The 20,124-nt window shown below is 40.6% G+C and overlaps 3 protein-coding genes and 1 long non-coding RNA gene across 27 annotated transcripts in view; 2 read left to right on the top strand and 2 right to left on the bottom strand.

Moving 5' to 3' along the window:
- The window catches only part of KALRN (kalirin RhoGEF kinase), a 512,792-nt gene extending 506,865 nt beyond the window's left edge, over window positions 1-5,927 (top strand). For all 20 annotated transcript variants that reach the window (XM_083583660.1, XM_083583665.1, XM_083583675.1 and 17 more), the window contains one exon: window positions 1,205-5,927. In XM_083583660.1, the coding sequence (XP_083439786.1) occupies window positions 1,205-1,750 (546 nt within the window). In that variant the 3' untranslated portion in view covers window positions 1,751-5,927. The remainder of the gene's footprint in view (window positions 1-1,204) is intronic.
- Window positions 5,928-7,450: 1,523 nt separating this feature from the next.
- Window positions 7,451-20,124, top strand: part of UMPS (uridine monophosphate synthetase) — a 55,967-nt gene continuing 43,293 nt past the window's right edge. The window contains exons 1-7 of one of the 4 annotated variants that reach the window (XR_014541497.1): window positions 7,551-7,734; window positions 9,720-9,873; window positions 10,444-11,112; window positions 11,566-11,741; window positions 12,292-12,406; window positions 13,792-14,031; window positions 18,430-19,931. Coding sequence is in view for 2 of the 4 variants with exons in the window: in XM_083585693.1 (XP_083441819.1) it covers window positions 7,600-7,734; window positions 9,720-9,873; window positions 10,444-11,112; window positions 11,566-11,741; window positions 12,292-12,406; window positions 13,792-13,973 (1,431 nt within the window). In the remaining 2 variants the exon portion in view is untranslated. Of the gene's footprint in view, window positions 7,735-7,870; window positions 7,893-9,719; window positions 9,874-10,443; window positions 11,113-11,565; window positions 11,742-12,291; window positions 12,407-13,791; window positions 14,622-18,429; window positions 19,932-20,124 lie in introns of those variants that run through there. The other 3 variants (XM_083585693.1, XR_014541496.1, XM_083585694.1) reach the window with 3 other exon arrangements.
- Window positions 16,478-18,422, bottom strand: LOC310749392. Its single transcript, XR_014541599.1, has 2 exons — window positions 17,922-18,422; window positions 16,478-17,755 (listed from the first exon to the last, which is right to left on the bottom strand). It is a non-coding gene; the product is annotated as an uncharacterized lncRNA (long non-coding RNA).
- The window catches only part of ITGB5 (integrin subunit beta 5), a 77,486-nt gene continuing 76,613 nt past the window's right edge, over window positions 19,252-20,124 (bottom strand). For both annotated transcript variants that reach the window (XM_083584906.1, XM_083584905.1), the window contains exon 15: window positions 19,252-19,836. In XM_083584906.1, the coding sequence (XP_083441032.1) occupies window positions 19,741-19,836 (96 nt within the window). In that variant the 3' untranslated portion in view covers window positions 19,252-19,740. The remainder of the gene's footprint in view (window positions 19,837-20,124) is intronic.

Raw genomic sequence — 20,124 nt, 5'->3', positions numbered from 1 at the left:
GAAAAATAAATACAGTAAAGTACAAAACCTCACAAAATGTTTAGGGGTATGCATACCCCTGCGTCCCCTCAGAAAAAAAGAACTGTGTATAACTCACATACATCTTCAATGTTTTCCCACAAAGATCCAACATGCCAGTTCTTTCCTTCCTTTTGCACAAAAGCTCCTTGTTGAAAAATGTGCAATTGGGGTGTGTGTGTGGAGGGGGATGATGAGATCTCATTTCATTTGTCCACATAACTTTGCTTATACCTTGATAGAGATGTAAACATAAAGCTAATTTATATGTTGCTTACATGAAGCTTAAATCCTTCCTTAGACTGGCTCAGAATGTTGTGAAAGATGGATACTTCAGCAACATATGCACATGGAATAAGCAGTGCAACAGAGGCTTATTCTTGTTTTTTAGTGAAATGGCCTGAGTAACCAGACTGTCCACATGTCTGCACTGCAACTCAAAACATACACAGTGTTGGCTTATAGCAGTTTTGTTGCCTTTTCTGCTTAACTAGGTTTTTTCTCAAACTACTACTCAGACATGAACTTATATCTGCATAAATCTAAGATGTAAAATATTTTCTGTAAGGTTGTACATGATGCTTCCCATTCACCCACCTCTACCTAGTGGGCAGTTGTGGCCTGTACATCTTATAGGCTGGCCTCCTGTAGTGCCTTTTGTTTTAAACATCATTGTACTCCAATGTAGACAAGTTTCAAAATGTCTCTATCCTTCAGCTGGTATCCATTGAAACCTTTCACTCAAGTTTGTGCATTGTGCATGGTGCTTTGCTGGGTGGTCAATCTAATATTATAATTAAAGCTGCAATCCTCTATACATGAAAGTAAGGCCTGTTGAATACAGTGGAACTTACTTCTGAGCAAATATTCACTGAAAATTCACTGAAAAGCTCTGTAAGTATCAAAATGTAAAGCCTCCAAACTAGCTGAGCAAATACTTATAGTACTTCACTTGGGACATACGTGTGTTCTGAAGAAGTGCCAGCACATACATTGTTGGTACATTTTTTTCCTTAAAAAGCAAAAGAATGTATGATCTGAAGGACCACAGGAACCACATATACACTGTCCTGGGTTCTGTGGTGGAAGGCAGGCAGGCTGTAAATGTGATAAATGTTGGCTTAAACTGATTTATAATACAAAAGCAATGAACAATGGAACCTTTTTTTATCCTTGCTCTCCACAGCCAGAAAATTTGCTCATTGACTTGCGGATCCCAGTGCCTCGCGTTAAGCTAATAGACCTGGAAGATGCTGTTCAAATCACTGGCCATTACCATGTTCATCATCTCCTTGGAAACCCTGAATTTGCTGCTCCAGAAGTTATCCAAGGTGCTCCTGTTTCACTGGGCACAGATATTTGGAGCCTGGGTGTGCTCACCTATGTCATGCTGAGTGGTGTGTCCCCCTTTCTGGATGAAAGCAGGGAGGAGACTTGCATCAATGTGTGCCGAGTGGACTTCAGCTTTCCCAATGAGTACTTCTGTGATGTAAGCCATGCTGCCAGAGACTTCATCACTGTCATCCTTCAGGAAGACTTCAGGAGGAGGCCAACAGCAGCCACTTGTCTGCAGCACCCTTGGCTGCAGTTTCACAACGGCAGCTATTCCAAAATCCCACTGGATACCTCACGCCTATCCAGCTTCATTGAACGCCGCAAACACCAGTTTGATGTGCGGCCGATTCCCAATGTTAAGAGTTTCATAATGAGCAGGATGAACCCAGGAATATAATGCAATACAAGTACCTTGATTTGACACTGAAGCACCATGGCGTGTGAAAAGAGAGAAGGTGGAATCTCTCTCTTTATGTCTGTGTAAAGTATTCTAGTTGATGTGATGTCAAAGAAAGTGTATGTACTTTTCCAGCAGTTGCATTATCTAACTGGTTAGAACTAGAGGCTTTCAGATGTTGCATATGCAACTCCTCGCGTGGCTTATCTTGCAATGATGAAGTCATGTCAAATACAGAAGAATATTTTAGAAAAATACATCATTTGAAAATGGTAACCAAAACACCATTGCCTTACTTTTGAAAGGCAGCCTTCTAAAAGACCTGGACACCCTTGCTGATCTTATTAAACTATAACTCATGTATTTGAAAGGCAACGGAAAGTAAAGAAATAAAACTAGGCTGACCCTCCACAGTCAGCATTTCCTGAAACAACAACACTGGACTGGATTCGAGATTTTGCAGAAATAGTTGCTAATGAAGCTCTGTTTCACTAGGAGAATTCCACTTGTCTTCAATAAGAATTAACCTTGTGGCAGAATTGTTTTTTTATGGCCCTTGTGCTATCATAATGTCAGCTTTGCCTGTAAAGTGACTTAGGTATGCCGTATTGGTCAGGATCATAGTATACCTTTGTCAAAAGTCCTTTGGATTCTCCAGCATTCACATGTTCAAAGCTAACATACTGTAAAGTAGCAATGTGCTACGGCTAAGATGGTAAATTCACTGGAACAAAAAATGTTTTGATGAAGCACAATGAGACATTTTTTAAAGTAAATTTTTATAGCTCTTGTACAGACTTTTTTGTGAAACCTGTGTGTTGAGAAAAGGCTATGTTACAATAATTACTGTTATCTGTAAACTAGATGTCAAAGACTTTTTCTATTGCAGAATGTTTGTTGAATTCTCATATAGTCTGTAAAATGAAAAGGAATCTTATTCCTTTTTCAGTTTTAAAAGTTGATCAGTTGTGAAATCAATCCAAAGTTGGCCAAAGTGTGGTAAACATAGTGGGTCCATCCTTACAATTATTGCTTCAAAATTAGTCTTGATGTGTGAGACTGGTAGTTTACTGCATATTTGTACACATGCATCTCTCTTCCTAGCTCCAGAATCCTAACTTCTATGCTAGCATATTTGTTCCATCCCAAACTCTGGTGTTAAATAACAATTCAAAAAAGACTATTAATATAAAAAGTCATTGTAATGGTCCATTATTGTGCACTAAACACGCCACTAACTTAATAGCCCCTTATAAATCATCAAAGTATTTTCAAACTAAGAAGCTTTTGAATAGTTCCAAATTGCAGTTATCTCAAATTAATATTGTAAGAACTAGTCCAGCTTTTCACACCAAGAGGAATTTAGTGCCAAGACAGTGACTGACTATATCCTAATCATTTAGAAATCAATCAGCAATTCATAGTTAACTTTTTCCTCTATCCCACCAACTAATCTTCTATAAACTCTGCAATGTGGCAATGGACCTAGTAATAATCAAAGGCATGGTGAGCTCTCTCATTTTGCCTGTTCAGTTGGCATCCATTTGTTGAACACAATATACTAATGGTTCTGGCACATCTTTTAGTCACTTGTGTCCTAAGTAGCTGTCAGGATTAGGCAACCTGGTAGCCAAGTGACAAGGGTTCTGTAGCCTCTCAGTGGCACCTGACATATTATATTAACCTGGAGTATTTTACTGTTTTCTCCTTTCTCTTGCCCAAAACCCCAAACAGATCAAATCAGGAGCTGTAAATGTTCTTGCTACAGTGAGAGTAATAAGAAAGGTGGTGAACACACTGATGTCTGGTGAACCAAGAAACAAGCCAACAAATCAGTACAGAAAAGGAGAAAGGTACTTGACTTAGATTTTCTGGCTAGAAAATGTGGTTCAACAAAGCAGAAGGCCTTTTCATAGGGAAAGAAGCTGATGTCCTTTAACTTTTCAATGAAGTGTTTTTCCCCTGCTATTTTTTAATCAAGAGGTTTGTTATACTATGAACATCAATGCAGTGATCATCTAACCCACTGTTATAATAAGGAATGTGGGGATAGGATCAACTCTTGAGGTTCCTTTTAGTCGCTACAATTTCCTCAAGGCACTGACAATCATCCAGAGGCGGAGCATATCGGCTCAGGTATAAACAATGGCCAAGATCCAGCCCAAGTTACCAATGGCAGAATCCCACTGTAATCAATGGAAGATATTAGTCACAACTCAGTGTGACCTAGGCTAGCTACAATCCTATGCATACTTAATGGAAAGCTAGTTCCGCTAACACAGTGGGTACTTCCTTCCGAGCATGGGCAGCCCAAAACATGTTGATGTCAGAGGCAAAGGGACAAGATGGTGTCTTTCCCCATTCTATGTACAAAAGCCAAGGAGACTTTAGCTCTGTTGATGGGGCAGCATCCTCCACTGCACCTGAGTGCCGTGAGCTAGTTCAGGGATGCATTACAGGCCATGCAACACAAACAGTTCTGTTTCCAGCCTTTCAGCATCTGCTCAAGGCGGCTTCTTCACGTTACACGATAACAATTGAGCCAGCGCTGCTTCTGAATAAACATACGTAACATAGTGAGACCAGACTGCATGTCATGGATCACTTCACTGGAACCAAGGCCAACCTCAGTAAAGCATCACAACTTTTAGATATGATAAAAGAAACAGATGTGGATCTTTGCCACATCTCCTTGTTCTTTCTAGCTGCAGTAAAAATGCCTACCTACTTTCTAGTTCTGTTCTTCTACATATACGTGGAAGAGTGACTGTCAAAATGTGTACCTACTTTTGGTTCTTTTATTTGTGATTCTGGGGGAATGCAAAAGAGATTACTTAAGCATCCTTGAAGAACAAACCTCTATGGTACATTTAAATCCCTATGGAATAATCACCTATGGGGGGAAAAATACCTGAATCTGTGGCAAGCAAATAGGCAGGATTTAAGACAAGGACTGACTGCTGTTTTATCATGAAGTCTTGAGAGTTGTTTTCTCAGGCATAAAGCAGTTTTTGCTTCAAAGGGCTTTGTAATGTGAATGTAAAATCTACATTGAACCAGAATACCGTTGATGTCTTACCTTCTGCAGCAACATCAATAACAACCAAGAGGCACAAAGGTCATTTAGGCATTATGTGTGACAATTCCTGGAATCTTGCTTTTAATCTTTTGTAACAAAGCAACTTAAGACTGGCTGCATATCTCTGTGTTCATGTGTGCCCTTCATCCTCTGCTGATTTTGTTGGATATGTCATCTGCAGCCGGTAGTTGTATGCAACAAAGTGTGACTAGCCACGGTTTGGGACCATTGGATTGTAACTAGGAATTGCTAGACACAACTTAGTTCTCAGATGAATATCTGTGTGCCATTGCATGGAAGACATCTTTCCTATCCATTTGTAGAAGAAAATCCTCCACAGGGCTCTGGTTTCTCCCCAAAGCTGATTGTTTATGGACTGACACATCAGAAAATGGTGCTTTCCTAAGAGAATAAATGTCAGATCCCTTTTTTTTTGGCTCCCCAAGCTGGTTATACAATTACTGTCCAATATCAAACTGCTTCTAGAATCGTTATACTAGTGACTGTTAACAGGCCAGGATTCTGTAATTTCTCAGCTTATACTCTGAAGCTAGTAGTAACAAACATCTGTTCTACTTAAGCCATATCTTATCCTTATGCTCTCTTTTTCAGTGCTGGTGCTTTTGCATCTTTCTGTCAAACCACTGAGTCTGCTTTTGCTAGCATGTCACTTCAACAGTATACTACTAAGGTCAGACATGTAAAGGGCACAGCAGACTACAAAAAATAACACTTTAAAAAATATTTGCAACAATCATTTCTGTGGTGGTGGTGGTAGGGATTGTATTAAGAGCTTAAAAAATTTCAAGGTGCAAACGAATTCCACAGCCTTAATCATTTTCAGTCTTTTGCTGGTCTGCCTTAAGTGTTATCTCATTATTTTATTATTGATTTTGTTTTGTATGCATATGTGTTTTCTAAAACATTTTGTAAATATTTTATTTATACTTCTGATTCTTCATGTGTAATGTTGTAAAGTGATTTCCTGCTGTCACATGTTCTTACTCTTCTGCAGTATATATAAATATATATGTTATCTACAGATGATAAAATCTACATTTTAGGCTATTGCCTTCCTTATAAATACAATATACAAAAGATTCAAGTATGGGATTTTTTTTTAATATAAAAGCAATTCTGCTGATAAAATCAATTAAGACGGATATTATAAAGACAAGCTTTTATTTTGACTTATATGGGGGAAGAAAACAGGAGAAGAAATTGTGAGAGCTGCCTGCCATGTAAAGCCATTAGATACAACTGAAAGGGGTGTATGTGCTTAATGAAAGTCTGTTATCTATACTACTTTCCCCCCCTTAAAAATAGGATTTATGATTTCTGACATATGTGCTTTAAGACTGTAATATGAACCTTGAAATAATGAGAATTGATTAGCTCTACTGTGTTCGGGCAAATTCGATTTTGACATTGCTAACACTACCTTTTAAAAAAAATACAAATTTTGCTACAGGACGCACACCAAAACTGTTCAATTTCCACTGGTCTATGTTGATCAGGTTACTCACTGCTAAAGGTGGTGGTGTGTGACCCCGAACTTTTAGCAGAGACTAAAGATTAAACGTCCACAACAGAGGACGTTCTTAATGTGAGCAATGCCCGAGTTCTTACGAAGCGAGTAAACCCGAACGTGCTATACGACCCTGCAGGTGATTATTGGCTCCCAGGGGGGTGCGGCTGAAAATAAATAAATAAAAATAACTGAACTGAACTAACCAATTGCGTCACAGATAACTCGGTTCTGCCCCCTTCCCCAATAATTCCTGGCTACGACCATGCTCCCAGGTCCTTATTTGCACAAAAGTTCGAAACACATCTCAATCGGGAAAACCTGTAGTCGGGAAAACCTGTAGTCCTTTCTTTAAAAAGTTATCCATCCCTGAGAAGCCCGAAGCTTCTCTTTCAAAATGGACCCTATTCAGTATTCTTCCGACGCAGATGTTGCTTCCAGTGTCGTCGTCGTCGTCGTCCCTCCATCCATTCTAGTGCTGCACTCCGAGGGATTTTTCCTTTGGCGATGGAGTTTTTATTCGGCTTTAGGACGCACAGGCGGCGCCCCCTCTTCTCGAACTCCCCTAAATTAAATGTACTCACCGCTTTCCCCCTCAAACGCTCCAAGGCATGGGCGTAGCTAAGGGGGGCAGCTGCCTCCCTAGATCAAGTAAAACAACAGAAATAACAAACTGACCAATCACGTCGGTCCTACCCCCCCCCCAACAAAAGTCCTGCCCCCCAACATAAATCCTGTCTACGCCCATCTCTCCTCTCCTGGGCAGCTCTATTCTGGAGACCGGGGTGGGGGGTGGGCTCGCCGCTTTGTGCCTCCACACCAGTGTCCGCTAGGTGATGTCCACACGCGTTCACCCGGACACACGTGCACCAGAATACCCGTGTAGTAGTAGCACAAGCAACTGCAAAACAAGCCTCCCTGCCTTCTCCGCTCCTAGGAGCGGAGCATATACAACCTTCACTCCTCCTCCGGTACCAATTGCACCCCCTTCTCTCCAAGCAAATAGCGCCGGCCAGGATGCAAGAGAAAGCCAGGTGCCACTAATACAGTAGTAGGTACCCTTGGGTAACGAGAGTAGTCAGCCCTAGCGCGCATGTGCACGTGGCGCCCCGTAAGGAATCGCCCGGTTTCCTAGCGACGGAGGAGGGTTGCCCCGCCCCACCCCGCCTTCCCTTGCGTCATTACTCGGCGACTGACCCGGCGCGAGCTGTTCTCCGTACGTGCGCGCGAGAGCCTCGAAGGATGGAAGCGTTAGCCTCGGAGCTATACGGCGTGCAGGCGGTGCGCTTCGGCGAGTTCGTGCTCAAGAGCGGCCTCGTCTCCCCGGCCTATGTCGACCTGCGTGTCATCGTGTCGCACCCGGCCCTGCTCAACAAGGTGAGCCCCACGGGCGCGCGGGCGGGCACGGGTCGCGCGTGAGGGAGGAAGGCGGGCCCGAGGCAGTTGGAGGAGGGAGGCCGAGAGACCAGCGCCTCACGTTTCTATTGCAGCTGGTGGTCATTATAAGCACCGCTGCTCCTGACTGGGGTTTGCCGGTTTGCCTCTCCTCTCCTTGTTTCCCCCCCTCCTCTTGGGGGAAAAGGGTTTACAAGGGTGCAAGCGGGGGGGGGGGCAGCTTGCTGCTATCGAATTTATGTCAGCTTCTCTGTGAGCCTTTTCAGCAGGACAAAAACGCTTTAATGCCTCTTCTAATTTAGTGCTCTCGATGCTAATGGACAACAGCTGTCATCACCTCCCGCCCTAACCATGTTGACTGGGACTGAGGGGAGTTGGAGGCCAGCCATGCCTGGAGATTTGGAAAGCCTCTTTTATTTTTTTTATTTTTTTTAAATAAATTTTTATTAAGATTTTACAAAAAGGAAGGATAGAAATTCTCAAAATAAAAAGCCATACATTACAGAAAAAACAAAACACACAGAGATACAAAAGAAAGAATCACAATTAATTAAAAAAAAGTTAAATTAAACAAAAAACACAAAAATAAAAGCAAATCCATTATTCCCAATAATCTCAAATTCATATACTTATGTTCTTGACCTCCTCACGCCTCCCCACTTTTGTATTCCCATATAAAAATTTAATTCAGCAAATTCTTACCCTAAGAGAGAATATTATGAAAATGATATACAGGTGGTACATGACACCAGTCAAGCTTGCAAAAATCTATCATTTGCCCGACAATAAATGTTGGAAGTGTAAAGAAAATGAAGGAACATTCTTTCACCTTTGGTGGACATGCCCAAAGATTAAGGCTTTCTGGGAGATGATTTATAACGAAATGAAAAAAATATTTAAATATACATTTCTTAAGAAGCCAGAGGCCTTTCTCTTAGGCATGGTCGGCCAATTGGTGCCAAAGAAGGACAGAACTTTCTTTATGTATGCAACTACAGCAGCAAGAATTCTTATCGCAAAGTATTGGAAGACACAAGAGTTACCCACCCTGGAAGAGTGGCAGATGAAGCTGATGGACTATATGGAATTAGCGGAAATGACTGGCAGAATCCGAGACCTGGGAGAAGAGTTGGTGGAAGAGGACTGGAAGAAATTTAAAGACTATCTTCAGAAATACTACAAAATTAATGAATGTTAAAAATGCCTGGATTGGTAATAAGTGGTAATTAGTGACAAAAGTTAGTAAGATTATGTAAAAAAGGTATTGATAAATGGTTAAAAATATTGATGTATAATATGTTATGGTATAAAGTTAAAATACTTGAAAAAGGGAAAGCCTCTTTTAAACAAGCAAACAAACATGGCAAGAGTGTTAGAAGAGTCAGAAAGGGACCACGAGGGTCATCTAGTTGCTGGGGAAGCGGGCGGCTGTCAAAGATGATGCAATCCTGCCAGCTAGTAGTACTCCTGGAACCATGTTGGGGTGGGTTTTTCCCTCATGCATAATTGTCTGTAGTGGAAGGTGAGGTAGAGGGATATGGATGGAAGAAGGGCACAAAGTGATAAGAACATTGATCTGTCTTGTCAGCATTGTTGCAAAGGATACCCTTCTCAGAACTCAATAGCATAGCTGATCATTTGTGCCATATTCAACCAAATAGTTGGGCTAGTGGAACCCAACACAAGGATTCCCACTAGTGCAACAGAGATCACACAAATACATGATTCTTCCAAGGAAATAAATAAGCTATCACTGCTTGTTGCTCTTCAACCTAAATGCAAAGAACACAAGCATACTTAGGGGATGAAGTAAGCATCATGTGAAGAAACGAAATCCATATGATCTTTGGTGCTTATGGTTTCTCTTTTTGGTGATTCTTTGTGGACTTTCCTTATTTTATTGACAATGTATTAATGTTTGGTTATAATGGTAGAACCTATTTTATATTTATAACAATTTCTTTCAGGTAGCAGGTTTCCTTTTTCAAACAGCAAAGGATGCTGCAATCAAGTATGACACTGTGTGCGGGGTCCCATACACGGCTTTGCCCCTGGCTACAATCATCTGCTCAACCAACCAGATCCCAATGCTTATACGGCGAAAAGAAGCTAAAGACTATGGTAAAAAGAATCAAATTTACCTAGATCATAATATTGGCATTATAAGCAATGAATATTCAAGACAGCAAAAATGTTAATAATAAATAAAGTTTCCAACTTCCTCGGTAGTGTATATACAGTTTGTTGTTTTAGCATATCTAGAAAGGTAATGATTTGATGTACATAACACGCCTGTGATTTAGGAGCCTTAGTGCAGAAGTATTAACCACAAGCTTTTATTAACTGGTGTAGTGCACCTGTTATTTTTAATAGTACAGTGGTACCTCTAGTTACGAACTTAATTTGTTCCGGAGGTCTGTTCTTAACCTGAAACTGTTCTTAACTAGAGGCGTGCTTTCGCTAATGGGGCCTCTTGCTGCTGCTGCGCTGCGCTGCCAGCACGCGATTTCCATTCTCATACTGGGGCAAAGTTCTCAACTCGAGGTAACTCTTCCAGGTTAGCGGAGTTTGTAACATGAGGCGTTTGTAACTCGAGGTACCACTGTAGTAGCAATATTTTCAGTTGAGCTGGCAAGGTTGGTTTTTTTGTATTGGTAGGTTAATGAAAAATGCCCTTTTTTGCTTCAAAAGGTACCAAACGTCTTGTGGAGGGGACAATAAACTCAGGAGAAACTTGTCTGATCATTGAAGATGTAGTTACCACTGGTTCAAGTGTTCTGGAGACGGCAGAGACCCTTCGGAAAGAGGGGTTGAAGGTTACAGATGCTATAGTGCTTTTGGACAGAGAGCAAGGAGGGGAAGCCCTGTTGGAGAAGCACGGCATACGCCTACACTCTGTATGCACCTTATCTAAAATTCTCAAGATCCTTGAGCAGCAAGAAAAAGTTTCTCCTGAGATGGTGGCAAGAGTAGAAAAATTCATCCAGGAGAATATTATTAAACCACCTGAGCAAAATGGTACTCCTCCCGTGAAAAGAATGTGCAAAGAAATGAGCTTTGCTGCTCGGGCTGAACTGCCAGACACTCATCCCCTCGCTGCACAACTTCTCAGGCTGATGGAGAAAAAGCAGTCTAATTTGTGTCTTTCTGCTGATGTGACTAACTCCAAAGAATTGCTCCAGCTCGCTGCAACTTTGGGCCCTTCCATCTGTATCTTGAAGACTCACATTGATATTCTGGATGATTTCACCCAAGAAATAGCCAAGGAGTTGAGAGCACTTGCAGATAAGCATGAATTCTTGATATTTGAAGATCGCAAGTTTGCAGACATTGGAAATACTGTGAAGCATCAGTATGAAGGTGAATTTGGCATAACTACTAACCCCTTTCCTCTTTTCAACCTATAATGTGTTGCACATCTCTATAGGGCAGCATATGTTCCTAGTACTCTTAATTTGAAATGTTGGTGTGGCCTTCACTGACTTGAAACTAGCTCTTTATTTTCAAGCCTTCAAGGGCCTTGCTTTTGAGCAGACTTTTATTCAGATTGTATGCTATATTGAGAAAAATAATACTGAGGAAACCAAGCCTGAGGCTAGCCTACAGGGTGCTAACAAATACAGAATATTGATATTCCATATCATGATCGTACTGTGTAGTTATGACCTTGATAGGTGTGGAAAATATGACTCTGGACAATATTTCTACAGTGGTAATAAAAGTTGTGAAAAGGGTATCCCTGGTTAATCTCTTAAGTAGTTATCTGATTGCCAAAAAGACGCTTAACTGATACATTGTCTATTTATGTTTCAGGTGGTATTTTCAAAATAGCATCCTGGTCAGATATAGTTAATGCTCATGCTGTTCCTGGACCTGGAGTTGTTAAGGGATTGAAAGAAATAGGGCATCCTTTACAGAGAGGGTGTCTCTTGATCGGTGAGATGAGCTCAGAAGGGTCGCTGGCCACTGGTGACTATACAAAAGCTGTGGTAAGTTGGAGCGTTCATCTCAACAAAATGTCTTAAATGGTCTAGATCTCCCACACACACACACACACCATCTGGGAGGAAGGGGTAGCTCTTTTGAAAAGCAGCATTTCTTGGATTTTAATGTGCTGCTATAAGTTTCTCCAGTTTGACATAGCCAGCAAAAATAATATTTGCTGGTGCTTTCTCTGGAATAGATCAGAATGGAAGTGTAGCAGCATAATACTGCAGTGAAATTAATGTCTGAGGAAAAATAGTGGGAGTTTACACTGCTGAAAAATGAAAAACAAAGTTCTTGGGGGAGTGTGGGTAGGAACTGAGGGAAATGGGGTGAGGCAAAGGAAGCAAGGAGGTTAGGTTTGTGATTGGCATGCTCATTTGCTAATGAGATAATGGTATCCATTGTGAATTCTTTATCATGTTGTCTTGATTTTGTTAAGGCTGCAAGTCTTTGTGCTTGCATAATAGCACCTTGTTTAGTATTTGTTCCTCCATTCTAGAGCAAGAGTGTAAAGCATTTTCTAACTGCTCTTGTTTATTTGTTTTCCTTTAGGTTAAAATGGCTGAGGAACACTCGGATTTTATTCTGGGATTTATTTCTGGCTCCAGAATTATTGACAAACCTGAATTTCTTCATCTAACTCCTGGTGTTCAGATGCTAGCTGGAGGTAAGCATTTCTGTGGCACTTTATTTGATGGTACAAAATATTTATGAAAATACCAGAATAATTGAAATAATTCAAAGGTACACTCGTAAATATTTCTGGTTTGTATGCTGGTGAGGGTGAAAATGCAGTCAAAGTCCCCAGTAGTTCCTGTTCAGATTATACCCTTCCCTGTCCTAACATTGAGATTGCCTTTGGATTTGTATGTCTGGTTCTGCATTCCCTAGCCTTGGGTGAGAGATCACATCCAAATTCTCAGAATTGTCCAATTCATGTACAGTACTACAGTGAGGAGAGTGGGGAAGATGATGAACAGATTTACAGAGTTGTAATGTAGGAGTAAAACATACTAACTGTTCCACACTAGAAGCAGCCAAATAAGTACAGTATCATAAAATACAATATACAAGTTCCCTAAATGTTCATAATGCTCTGCCCAGTATTTTCTTATTTCATTCACTGAAAACTGTAACTGGACATTAAGGTTACTAGAAATAATTTCCTACTTATCTGTGCTTGTATGCAAGTTCAGAATTTGTAACATCAGACAAATTGCATCTCTCACATATGTTTCCATGTGTCAGTCACTTGGTTCTGATAATAGTACAGCAGGTTTCCACTTGCACAGTGGAACTCTCCCCTGTAGCCCCGAGCTACACTGTAGGGTGCTGGAGGTCCCTCCAGGGCAGATCTTAAGGGTCTGTTGGGAGAGGAATGGGAAGTCCTGCTGTATGAGTGGATTGCTGCACACATAGCCTTGGCTGCAAACCAGTCCCTGCTGTTTTGTATGCAAGCTTGCCATGCTTTAAATTATATGCAAATATCAAGGCATATTTGCCATGGATATGCCAGTGAGGCTTTATGTTTCATATTTAATCAGTGTTAATAACCCTTTAAGAAAACTGTTATTTTGTGGTATTTGGTTATTATTATTTGCTCTGATGTGCAGTACCTGATGATGTTGATTATTTCATCTTGGTTAGATCCTTTTAGAGCATGCTTATTTCCTGTGCACACTTAATAACATTTTAATAATACAGTGGTACCTCGGTTTACGAACTTAATTTGTTCCGGAAGTCCGTTCTTAAACCAAAACCATTCTTAAACTGAGGCGCGCTTTCCCCAATGAGGCCTCCTGCCGCCAGTGCCCTTCCACCATTCAGATTCCATTCTTAGACGGAGGTAAAGTTCTCAAACCAAGACACTATTTCCAGTTTTGCAGAGTTTGTAAACCAAATTGTTCTTAAACCGAGGTACCAGTGTATAAGGATAAATCTGTACCCAGTGTTAGAGTGGGGAACACTTTTTGGAGCTCACCAGCATTTTATGAAGGAAACTCCTGGAGAGCAAGCATAACACGGCATATTTGTGATTGTGATCCATTGCAGGTGATAATCTTGGGCAGAAGTACCTCAGTCCTCAGGAAGTGATTGGTAAAAGAGGTTCAGATATCATCATTGTAGGCCGTGGTATCTTATCTGCGCCCAGTCGCCCAGATGAAGCAGAGACTTATAGAAAAGCAGCATGGGAAAGCTACTTGCAGAGAATTGGTGTCAGTGCACAAAAATAGCACAACTGCTGTGTTTCATTAAGCAAGCCAAATTCTAGAAGCAGGAAGGATTGAGAAGGTAATTCTTTGTTGTTATTTTGCCTAATGTTGTTGTATGTTAAAATTTTGCTATAAAGTTATTTGAGAATCAGTACAGAAATTGTAAATTTTGATTCTGAATTCATACAGCTGTGCGTCGTGTGCTATCCCATTTTTAAAAACACTTTAAAGGGCTTTTTTTTTTAACTCCAGTGGTTTTGCGAACCACAGAGCCATAAAGATTGTGAGAAAAGAGGAAGCCGAGCAAATCCTGATCACATTGCATTTGCACTTGTTTAAAGTTCTTAGTTGCTGTTCTCAGTTGTGTTAAAATGTAAGGACTGAGTGTGATAGGGCGCTAGGCCCTCTTCCACAGAGTAGTTTCTCCATCCAGCATTCGGTGCTTTAGATCATGATGTGAAATATGTTTCAAAATCTTGCTCAGGTGCAGGAATTGTGTGCCTTAGATGTTAATATGCTTGTGTACTATGTGGAGATGATGCATTCCATTAATGATCTGCTACCTCAAAGCACATTCAGGATCCTTGCTTCTCTAATAATTGCCTCACTGGTAAAATGCAGTGGTTGTCACAACAATAAAGTAAACTTCAAAAAGGCTATGTTTAAATGGTATGAGAATGGGAAGGTCTTTTTGTACATTAAATACTCTGGATGATACCCAGTGGCATGGATATCCTCTTCCTCCCCCTGAGCCCCCGCAAATCTGCCATGAAATGTCCCGAACTCTCTGGAGTAGAGGAAGGGCAAGTTCCACTGTGAGCAGAAGTATGTTCCACTTGCAGACAAGACAAAGTTGGGTGTCAATATATGCTTTTGTAAATTTCAAGCCCTTCTAGTGAACATTTGCATTCTACAGATCTTGACTAAAAAAAAAAAGAAATTTGTGTCATTGTATAAAATTTAAGCCACCAGAGGGTGCTATAACCCTTTGTGTTTTTCAAACGTTTCTTTACTTAGGGTTGCCATGCACCCGGAATTTCCCAGACATATTTGGAATACCGCATTCGTCAGCAGTGTCTGGGCAGAAATCACCCAACTGGGAAAATTTGGGCATATGGCAGCCCATGTCGGCAATGCCAATTTGGCCAATTTTTCCTTAAAATAGCTGCAAAATGTCAATTTTTTGCAATCTTGCCAGAAAAAGCACAACTTTTCTGTCCGGATTTTCACTGTTTGAAATATGGCAACCCTACTTTACATAGACTTGTTTATTACTGTTTGGTTTTCCACAATAACTGCCGAGAACTAAGAAACTAAACTTACCGTATTTTTTGCTCTATAAGACTCACTTTTTCCCTCCTAAAAAGTAAGGGGAGATGTGTGTGCATCTTATGGAGCGAATGCAGGCTGCACTGCTATCCCAGAAGCCAGAACAGCAAGAGGGATTGCTGCTTTCGCTGCGCAGCGATCCCTCTTGCTGTTCTGGCTTCTGAGATTCACGATATTTTTTTTTCTTGCTTTCCTCCTCCCAAAACTAGGTGCGTCTTGTGGTCTGGTGCGTCTTATAGAGCGAAAAATATGGTGCCTATTGTTTAGGACTTGGCAACCATTTTTGCTGGAATATAAATGTGAAAGCAGTTGTCTGCTGTACGAAATATTTGTCATTTGTGCTGCTTTGGAACAGAATAGACAAATGCAGATGTACTGTTTTCCTAACCATCTTTAGGAGGTTCATGTAGGCTCAGCACTGCTCTTACCATCTGTTTGAGTTACACCTCCTTTCTGCCATTGTCTGTGAATTCAGTGTAATATCTGTGTTGATATAAGACAGTTGATGGGTCTAGCCATACTTTTAACATTTCCTTAGAGCAGTGGTAGGCAGAGAGCATTTTTAAATGTGCCTGCATCACTCATATGGGTTGGTGTGAGAAAACAGAGAAGAGAAAATAGATACTCCTGAAAAGTGATAGTTGGAGATGATTGAGAGGGAAGTGTCCAAGGCTGTCCCAAGTATAAAGAGCTGTTTAATTGAAGTAGTAGATATTTAACAGAAAAGAACTGTGTTTTCACTTCAGTAAACAAAATAGGGGAGTTCTGTTTTGACAAAATGATAGTAGCTGGTTCTCCTTTGTTTTGTTGCACATACCTCCTTCATTTAGATCGGACTTATTGTTAGCATACATTACTATTTGTATGTGCTTGGCCTTAATTGGCATGGTTTTGGAAGCGGCCAAGAGAACAATGCTTTTCATTCAGGCACATCTCTGTAAAGAAATCTGTGTCCAGGGTTAATGTGTTCTATAATCTCTAATTTTACATTCCCTGGCTTCCTTCCATATGTTAGCAACATGAGAACTAGGTCACAATTTGTTTGTGTGTTTTTTTAAAAAAACTCATTTGCATAATATACCATAGGCATTCCTAGCTGAGGCAGTGAATGAATTACAGGGAGACGGGTGCTGGATGTGCTAACCTGTGCTAGTTTATAAAACAACTTGAATTTCTTAATTGTATCTTTTTTTGTAAAATAAGGGTGGTTTTTTTAAGTGGCTGGATTTGACTTTTATACATTTAAGCTGATGCAGTCTTTGGCGTTGTGGTCATCAGGTGATATTTCTTGTTAGACTGGTTGCTTGGCAAACTTCTGTGCCAAGGAAATGCAGTAGCTTAATGATGGCAAAAATATTCATTCTGCAGTTATTTATTGGCTTGCAGTACTTGTTGAAGAACCAAATCCATCAGAGATTGTTACTTCATTCAATACTAGGCACTGAGCCAACCACCCCAATAACAGTGATTCTCCATAACTGGCTGTTATTGAAATGCTCATTACAGATTATTATAGGAATAACACAAACACTTGATAGCCATTTAAATTCTGTAGTTCTGTCCCATTCTCTGTTGAAGTGTTCAACGGCCATTTCATTCAGAAGATGTAAGTGGCATGAGGTGCTTTGCAGTACCTAATTGTTGTTGTCTTCAAGTTTCCACCCCACCTTTAATTTGGCTGCTTTACACTTTTATTTTGTGATGAAACTGGAGCCAGTTTATTTTAACAGTGAAGGACAATTTCAGCCTTTTGTAATGTGGCCCTTTATCACTGTAAATCTGTTATATGCAACCTTTCTTTGCTATTAGCCAAACAGTGCTTTTCCACTATGTCCAGCCACTATGACTTGTAAGAGACAACTTTATTTGTGTGAGTGAATTAGTTAATGTGGTTAAGATGGAAAGTTAATAAGTTCTAGTGTGTCAGGTAATTGTACAACTCTTCTCATTCCTCCATCAATCCTGGCTTTGATTGATGAGTGTTCTATTTTTACATGCCATGGGCTGTTCTCTTCTTATTGGTTATGTTGCCATTATAAAGCCTTTAGAGGCCTTGAGGGAAAGGTGGCGTATAAAAATATTAAATAAACACAGTTTGATGCTGGGTAGCAGATAGTAATTATGTTCATTGTAGCAAGCTTAAACAGCTGTTGGTCTATGTCTGCACCTACTGCTCCAGCAGGAAATGAAAATAACTTGGTTTTCTCCTGGCAAATGCATTTTGTGACCTGTAAGGGTCAGAATGAGAGAATCAGTGGTAGCTTGGCTAGCCTTTTATTTAATTTATGTTGCCTTCTGCACTGAGGCTGTGATACAATAGTCTCTTAAATTACCATAAGAAATAGATATACTCTAATCCTCAAGAATATTAGCTTCTTTCTTTTTTGAAATTGGAGGTTTGTTTTGCAGGCTCAACTAATGGAGCAAGAAATGCTTCCAGGCATTAGGCTACACAATTAGAGTTAAGTTGTAGCCTTAAATCAGTGGCGTAGCGTGGGGGGTGCAGGGGGGGCCGGCCGCACCGGGCGCAACATCTGGGGTTAGGGCAAATCCATGGGTTAGGGGGCGCAAATCCATGGGTTAGGGGGCGCAAATTACTTGCCTTGCCCCGGGTGCTGACAACCCACGCTACGCCACTGCCTTAAATTCATACTTGATGTATCTACACTGCACATGTAGGTGTTGGGAGTGATAGTTTAACTGGGAAGTTTAAGAAACTGTCATTAAAGTCCTAACAAAATTCAATTTGCAGCTGCCTGCTATATTGAAACTGGACAATGTTTGCAGTACTATTGTATGTACAAGGGAAGTGTATAGACCCTTATTTTTTATAATTGCAGAGTCACGAAATGTTTTGAGCACTGTTCTTTCCCCAGTCATTGCAAGAACTTGAAGCAGCACTTCATTAAACTCATATTTGGATTTGTGATAATGGTCTTTGTGTGCTTAAGACCTTTCATACGTGTCATATTAAACCTGAGCTGCTGCTGTGATGCTATGGTCATTACTTAGTGGAGTAGGTGCAAGTGGCTTCCCCCAAGTGCTTTGCAGTTGTCATTTTGCTACATGTTGACTGCGTGGAATAATATGAAATTTCTCCCTTCCTGGGCTGCAGTGGTCCCACCACTCACTTGATTTTGCTTTTCAGCCCATCCAATTGTTTGCCTGCTGCCACACCTCTTCATTACAGATTATTGAACAGTGAACCTAGCAACTTTGCCTCTTGGACAAGGTGACGCAGCATTAAGGCTGATTTCTTCGCGAAGAGGAAATGCAATGTCACTGCCAACAAACAGTAAGCTTTATAAAACAAAAGTACTTTATATGCTGCCTCTCTGTAACTAGGCATTTAGAAACCTGATCTTAATACATTTAACACTGTGCTTCTTTAAAGATCTTTATTGTTCAGTGTTAAAGTAGATTAGGTTAAACCTAACGTGTCATATAGTGAGAACTAGTGAGCAGCCTTTAGAGGACCTCTAGTTGTCTCCTTTGCCAGCATGCAAAACCGGTGACATTGAACAGAAACAGAGATTACGTATCTTAAGTTTTGTGGTTAGTTGAATTATGCAAATATTACAGTGTCCACACTTGGGTTTATTTTATTTTCACCATGGGTCACGTAGTGAGCAAATAGGGGCTGATAAATTCAGGTTAAAAAGATTAACAACCAGATGCTAAGCATGTGTACTGGAAGTAAAGTTCAGTGGGAATTAATCCTAAATAAGCATGCTTGGAGTCAAAACATTTCCAGCTACTTAAAAGGTGCTGTGACTGCTGTAACGTGGAATTTCAGATAACTGAGCAGTTTGTAATGTACAGGTTAACCTAAAACTGATGGGCTGAACAAGCAGTCTTCCTTGTTTATAGTAATTTAAATTCTGATAAAAAGTCCTTAAATATAGTGCAACACTTCTTTCATAAAAAAACTTGATCATGGAAGCAAAGGAATATGTATACTCATAGCACATATTTGCAATTGCTTTTATTTTTTTAATATAAAAATTTATTCTAAAAACTGTTTAACACCTGGATATTTTTTTTTTAAAAAAACAATGCTTCCACCACCTTCTCCAGTGCTAGTTTTTCTCCCCTAAAAACCAGCAGTGACACAATACCCCTATGAAATGGACCTGCATGTTTTTTTCCTACCAAGATATGGCTGAAGCTGCTATATGGCACATTGTTCAATAGGTTGGCGCTTCCGCGGCATCAAGAGCTCCAGGTCAGTGACAACACATTCTGAGCACATCAGCGGGGCTTGGGTTAGAGATCTGCAGAGCACATGGGCTGCTACCCATTTGTCCTCAATGTGCAATAGAAGCCATCTCCTGACATTCAAGTCAAAGTTTAGAATACTGTCCCACTGTAGAGGATTCAGTCTTCCTTTTTGGGAAGCGCTGAGGAAGCCAAGCAATTGTCAAGCATTCCACTCTCTCTTCCACCTTCAAGCATAGTGTCAATCAACTGTACCATTATAGGTCCTGTTAAGCTTGTTGAATGTGAAATCTAAGCTATGGGTGGAAATAGGTTTTCGGTAAAGAGGGTTTGAAGCCTACAAAAAAGAAAAAAAGGAAGTGATATAAACAGTGTATTTACAGGGAGATTAAACTCTGGACATGAAAACCAAATACAAGTTCTGCTAAAATCTCCATTGTTTTCCCCTCCCCTTAAAGTTATTTTGCTATTCTTTCCCCCTGCACTCCTAAAGTCTGTAATAGTGTTGTGTAGGCCTATGACAGGCAGACTGCGATAGAGGCATCACCTAGCAGTATATCGCTGGTGAAACCACTGACACTCCTGAGTCCCTCTGCCATGGGGGGGGGGAGCGGCTGGCAGAGGC

The sequence above is a fragment of the Podarcis filfolensis genome, assembly GCF_964270895.1.
Source record: "Podarcis filfolensis genome assembly, chromosome: 1".
Taxonomy (NCBI): domain Eukaryota; kingdom Metazoa; phylum Chordata; class Lepidosauria; order Squamata; family Lacertidae; genus Podarcis; species Podarcis filfolensis.
The sequence above is the reverse complement of the archived record's forward strand: the minus strand, read 5'-3'. Positions and strand labels throughout refer to the sequence as shown.